The 6,372-nt window shown below is 38.9% G+C and overlaps 1 protein-coding gene across 1 annotated transcript; it reads left to right on the top strand.

Moving 5' to 3' along the window:
* Nucleotides 1-2,382: 2,382 nt before the first annotated feature.
* LOC138925769 (uncharacterized) lies at nucleotides 2,383-3,716 on the top strand. The gene is made up of 3 exons (XM_070277088.1): nucleotides 2,383-2,458; nucleotides 2,522-3,402; nucleotides 3,467-3,716. Exons 2-3 carry the CDS (start codon nucleotides 2,572-2,574, stop codon nucleotides 3,656-3,658), a joined length of 1,023 nt encoding a protein of 340 aa, XP_070133189.1. The 5' UTR covers nucleotides 2,383-2,458; nucleotides 2,522-2,571; the 3' UTR covers nucleotides 3,659-3,716.
* The last annotated feature ends 2,656 nt before the right edge of the window (nucleotides 3,717-6,372 follow it).

Here is a 6,372-nt window from a genome sequence, read left to right as displayed (position 1 = left end):
AAAGATGATGTGATACTTGATCGGAAAGGGGGCAAAAGTACGAAGATTCCCTTAGAAACATTGAAATTAATAAGTCCCAGTCAAAAAGGGTAAAGAATGTTATCAGCGACTACGTTATGGACAAAAGTCAAAGCTGCCAGTGTACTTAAGGGGGGACATCTGAGTAGAGTTTTGAGAAAATCAAAAATATTTTTTTTCGCTTTAAAAATTCTTTAGAGTTTTAAAAATAACATATCAAAAGATAGAGTCCGGCAAAAGTGTCGAAATGTTACATTCTGCGGCGATGCCTCACGGGAATATCCCACTGTACTTAAAACTCTAAACGCGTTTTTCTCGAAAACGTTTTTTGAGAGTTGGCCGGACACATAACTCGAACAACTCTTAACCTAACGATCTAAAATTTTGACAGTATTTTTTTTTTCTATTGCTTACTTTTTTTTATCAACAACTTTGTGACATTTTTTGTTCGTGAAAATTGAAAATTTTTTTCAATCACTCACCATTTTGCAAAAAATTAATATATCAAAAAAATCCTACGTGTGTCGATAGATGTTAATGTACAGAAACTGACCAATTTTGATTTTTTGTTCTTGATCAAAAATTAAGGATGTTAGCTGTTCGGCCATGGACCCCCTTTAAAAAATTGGCCCTACGAATAAAGGCTGCAGAGCCGCCATTTTGTTTTCGATTTATTTAAAAATTTAAAATTTTTAAAATAAAATTAATTTTTACTTTAAATACAATATAATAAAACCTCTTTAACAAATTTTCGATTGGCTTTTTCATTTGGCCAAAAAAAATTCCAGAAAATTCGCTTTTGTTTCGCCTGTTAATCAGATGTCCCCCCTTAAAGAAACGTACAGCTCCCCTCTCGGGGCTTCCCTTTATCTCGGGGTGATCTTTATAAGTCATTTCTAATGCTTATCCCTTCTATTTTTAAAGTTTTTTAAACCTTTTGTATACCAGGAAAGCCCATAGGTTCTTCGTATCAATAATATCAATAATATTAAAAATGGCAACCAAGAATTTAGTATAACAATCATCGATTGAGCCATCCGAAAAAAGGTAAACCCAATCAAAAGCTGAAATAGACGCATTAGTAAGTGACAAGTTAGTATCATTCAGATGACGATATGGAATGGGTAAAGCAGAAGGCAAAAAACCATAAAACTCAATAAGAATTACTAACGGCTTGTGGTGCATATCACATGGACTTAATTGCATAATTCTACTTTACTATTAGCCACGTTATTGAAAAATATAAGATCAAGAATTTTAGGTAAATCATCAAAAATACTATTTACTTATGGTAGACCAGACATGGAGCTAAAGCTGAAATCGCCAGCTACCCAGCTCGCCGGTCCAACGTTCTAGCACAGACACTGGTTATGTTTTCCCTATGCACATGATAGAAGCTTAATGAAACTTGGCATATTTTAATAATACACCATTATAATGTTTAACCAATGTTTTAAGTAACGTATACATTATCTGAAATTAGATTTTGTTTTTTGTACCTATGTTAATTGTTTTCATACATATTATACAGATTTTTATTATTTATAATAAACATGGATTTAATTTTTGCTTAAATATTAATTAAAACATTAATATTAAAACATTGTGCTTTAGCAAAGACAAATGAGATTGAAATGAAATGTGTCCAATCGTTATCTACGGCTAATTCAAATGAAAATGGATTTATTTCATTTTCTGGTACTAGAAATATCACTTTGCTTTGCTGGTGCTGCAAAGAGTTCAATTACGTTTTGCGAAAGGGGTTGTTTTTTTGTCGAACTGACCTTTTTTTAATATAAATGCTAGAGCTAAGTAGATCTGATGAGTCCATAGATCTTTGGAACACTTCCATCATAACACTTCCACCCAGGCAACTACTTTACAAGAAACGGAAAAATATCTAGATTCCCAATGGAGCAATCAAGCTAGGGAATACTTATGTCAACTCGGTACCTAGCGTCAAATATCTAGGAATAATACCAGACAAAAAACTGAAATTTGGCGACCATATAAAAAAATCACCATTAAAAAGGTGAACATCACGGTTCGAACTCTTTACACCTTCTTAAACAGAAATGCCCGCCTGAGCTTAGAAAATAAACTATTAAATCTCTAATAGATATACCCATAGATAAATCTGGAACCTGAAATCTGGATACTGGGATCATAGATTTTAATGTTGATTAATGTTTAACAAATACATATGTAGCTGTGTCCAGAAAATATCACTATCAGTAAATACTTAGATTTATTGCATCAAAATTCCCAAAAAAAGTTTAAATGTCATACTCATGCAAAGCCCAACTTCCGTCTTTCATAAAAGATAAGGAGACTGTCTACATTGAATATTGAAGCTTCGCGAAATCTGAGTTTTTTTTTGTGAAACTAAGCTGAATCTCTTGATTTCTGAATAATTAACAGTTCCCAGAAACCGAATTGGGTATACATATATAACACCGAAAGTCGTGCATTTCGAAAACAACAGTAAATCTTCTCTCGTCAGGAAAGCACCAGTCAGCTCCTCGACAGTGGATTAATCCTTCTTGATCAATCATGGGAAAGGATCCTTCTGCCGTCGTTTTGGCAACGGCACTTGCATTTTGTGCCTTTTGTCCTTTCTTTGCCAGGTGCGATGAGACCGAGCTTAATATTAAAAAAGGCATAGAAAATTTGTCGAAAATCCTGGTGAAATATCAAGCCGAGTTCGACAGGAAGGTGAAGTTTGCGCAGCTGCAGGAGGCCGTCGATGAGATTGATAAAGCCATGTTGGGATACAAGGGCAAAGCCAAGGTCAAGCTGCCTTTGATTCGCTCTTTAAACTCCGAAGCCCGTCTCACCTACCAAAACTGTGTGGACCCAGTCTTCGAGTGGTGCATTTCCGTCAACAGGACCTTCGATATCTTCATCGATAAAATTGGGGACAGCAAACTGTCGGAAACGAATATGGTAGCGGTAACTCTAGAATCGGGCCTCGAAAAAACCGGAAACTCTTTGGAACTCCTCACCAATGTCCAACACAGAACTGCTCAGCTCAAAAATGCGTTTGAAGAGATGTTCAATGATGTCCACTATGATTTCAGTCCAGGGGGCTTCTATGGCAAAGAAAAGGCGGAACTGCAGAAGGGGATCAAGGGGATCCGTGCTTCACTGGACCGCCATTTACCCTCCATTTTCACGTTTGGTATCGAAATAGGTTATTTGAAACAAAAGATAACTTACATGATGCATCTATGGGATGAACTGGCGCTTATTGAGCATTTCTTCACAGTCCTCACGCAAAAGATTGAGAATGCCACCGATATAGTGAAAGATATGGAGAGTAACCTGGAGGAGGACAAAACCAACCTTCACAAACTCCGAAAACATATTGCAAGTGCCGATTTTGTACGTTTTCCCCCAAAAACTCATACTTTTCAATGCTGTAATTGTGTATTTTTCTTTATTTTAGAAAAAAGACATATTGTTGTGTGACACGGCTTTTCTGCGCCTCTTATTTATTCCGGACATGAAGCATTTAAAGGATAGCTGCGCCGAGTATGTGAACTGGCACGGATTCGATGCTCCCATTTATCAGAAGATCAATTCCAGAATTCGTTTTGCAGCCTCCACATTTTACGAAAGCGAACCATCGCCCGCTTAAATTGCAATTGTTAATTCTTAATCAACAATACGGTGAATAAAGGTCAAACAAGTTACTTTCTTAGTACCAACAACTTTTACCATTTATCCATAAGCTGTTTGTACCCTTGCAGAGGGTATTACAATTTTGGTGAAAAGTGTGCAACGCAGTGAAGGACGTGGCAGACTCGACATTTTCTCTGCTCTCTAGCGTTCTGAGTTTAAGTTCTGTTCAAACCATAATTTATGAGTAATGTTGAATACATTAAAAAGTTTCTTGCACAGATTAAAGAAGACTACACCAACTTTTGATGCTCTATCTGTATCCCTTATGAGAAAATGGGATTCATGGGCTTCCTGCAATTTTGTGGAGGAATTAAGGACGATTCCCTCCCATCTCACGCAGACGGTATGATGGTGAAGACATTATTGCCAAGAGGTCTGTATATACGACAAACAAACTCCTCCTAAAAACAAACTATTTAAAAATTACTAAGGTAGAAACGAGATCTCTTACCTTAAGTTTTCCATTTTCTCCTTCCAGGAATGAAAGGAACAACTGGGCTCAAATGCTGGGGAATTCCATCGATTATATGAAAAAATTTTTCAGTTCCGATCCTCGGGCACCCTGTGCTGGGACTTTGCTTGAAGACCGGTGATGGTACTTAGGAAGTAGCCGTTAGGATGGTACCGTTGATGTAGCACCGACTGCAGATAATCTTTAGGAAAATGTAGCTTTTCCGCGGAGTTCTAGTACTGACTTCTGCACTGCCCCGTCTTCTGCGTAGTTTCGTCCTCCACGCTTCCAGACAAGGTCCTAGGAGCTGTACTTGATGAGCTAGAAAACCAGAGTGGCGGTCCACATACTCACCAATGGGCCCTGTTGCCTGAAAGGATTTAGCGATGTTCTCAGAAATTGGGGTGTGTTATTATTTTCCCCAAAAAAGTTGATGAACTTTATATTTGTTAGTATTTACTTTTTTTATTTTTCAAATTCTAATTTATCCTCCACTTTGATTTTTGACAACTAATACGTTAAAGCTAAATTTGGCACGGGCGTACAGTCGGAAACCCATTTTTCAAGTTGTAGGAATGACGTCGTTGAGAAACGAAAATATAATATAACTTGGATCAGGTTCTTTTGACACAGTTCGTCCTTCTGAGACGGAATCTTCAAGTTCTCTGAACGTGAAGGTTCCGTCTCACATGGCTGTGTTAAAAGCGCACGATTTTTCACATCGTTTCATATTCATATTTTTTTTTTATAATTCATCCGAACTTGAAAACTGATTTTCCGACTCCAGTGGCTAAGTTTAGCCAAACCGTATTAGTTATGAATAAATGAAAATCATTAGTTTAAATTATACAAATAAGAAAAAAAATTAATAAAAGAAAAAATGAGGTTCTAACTGCTTGGAAGGCAGGAAGCAACTGATTTTCGGAGGAACAGAACTGGTTTATATAGCAAATTTTTGAAAACGTTACTTTCAGGGCCTAGTATGGCTTGACGGAATGCTTGGCTTATGTGTAACTTAAGTTAGAGGTGAAAAAATAAGAGTTAATAAGAGTCTGAAGTTATTTCGGATGAGGTCCAGCGGGTGAGGTCCAGCGCTGTTGTCGAGGAGAGTGGTCGCCAACTCGTTGGGGTGGTCGTGTAGCCTCTGGATGTACTTGCTGCTGCTTCTCTGGATCTCCTCCTTCACCCATGGGAGGCCAAGCACCTCGGGGATTGTCTGGTTGTCGTCTTGGACGTGGGCCCCAGTGGCGATACAGAGGGCACTATTTTCAAATATTTGGATAGTCCGAATATTAGTCTTGCTGGCCGTGCCCCAAAGTTTGATCCCGTATGTCCAAATCGTTATTCACTTGAATAACCTATTGCCGAGGAGATCTAGTTGCTCCTGCATGACAGTAGCTGGCCCTGTAGCGTTTTCAGCAGCGGTCAGGAAGGCGGTATCGTCCGCATAGGTCGCTGCCATTATGTTTAGAGTCTCTCCCAAGACTGGGTGATCGGCCTTGTCGACATTGTATAATAAAGGGCCCAGCACACTGCCTTGGAGGACTCCGGCGCGGACCTCCCTGAGTCCGGAAGTGGCCTCTCCGCATCTGACCGCAAATTGGCGGTCCTTCAGGTAGGACTTCAGAAAGAGGTAGTAAGGTCTGGGCAGGTTAGTCTTCCATTTAAGCAGGAGACCGGAGTGCCAGACCCGGTCGCAGGCTTGTTTGACATCCAGCATTATATATCCAGGTATATATATTCTTGATCAGCATCAACAACCGAGTCGTTATAGCCATGCCCGTCTGTCCGTATGAACGCGTGGATCTCGAAGACTATAAGATATAGAACTATCCGATTTGGAACTTGGGATCGTATGATATCCGCGCAGATCAAGTTTGTGTCAATATTTTGCCACGCCCACTCCCGCCCCAAAAATATAAATCTTTTTTCAGCGCCAGTTCGTTAATGTTTGTGGAGAATGTTTTGATGCCAAACTGTTCCAATGGCTAAGCTACACCTACAAAAGCAGCCAAATCGGATATTGAGGAGTTATAGACTCCCCTACTGAATCGGTAGTATGACCGTAGGTTTCTTGTTGTTGTTTTGCCCAAGCGCAAAAGTATGCAACAAAAATTTGTTGCTGAGAATTCATTCCTTTGGAGTTTAAGCTTTAAAGATGATTTGAATTGTGGCTGGAAGAGATGAGTACCGGGTATAATATAGTCGGGAAACTCGAT

This window comes from Drosophila bipectinata, chromosome XL (assembly GCF_030179905.1).
Source record: "Drosophila bipectinata strain 14024-0381.07 chromosome XL, DbipHiC1v2, whole genome shotgun sequence".
In the NCBI taxonomy this organism is placed as follows: Eukaryota; Metazoa; Arthropoda; class Insecta; order Diptera; family Drosophilidae; genus Drosophila; species Drosophila bipectinata.
The sequence above is the reverse complement of the archived record's forward strand: the minus strand, read 5'-3'. Positions and strand labels throughout refer to the sequence as shown.

What these genes read in the sequence shown, in the direction of transcription:
- LOC138925769 (XM_070277088.1), top strand. Translation starts at nt 2,572, where the DNA reads ATGGGAAAGGATCCTTCTGCCGTCGTTTTGGCAACGGCACTTGCATTT. An exon ending in ATATTGCAAGTGCCGATTTT is followed by an intron (nt 3,403 to 3,466) that starts GTACGTTTTCCC and finishes TCTTTATTTTAG; the next exon opens with AAAAAAGACATATTGTTGTG.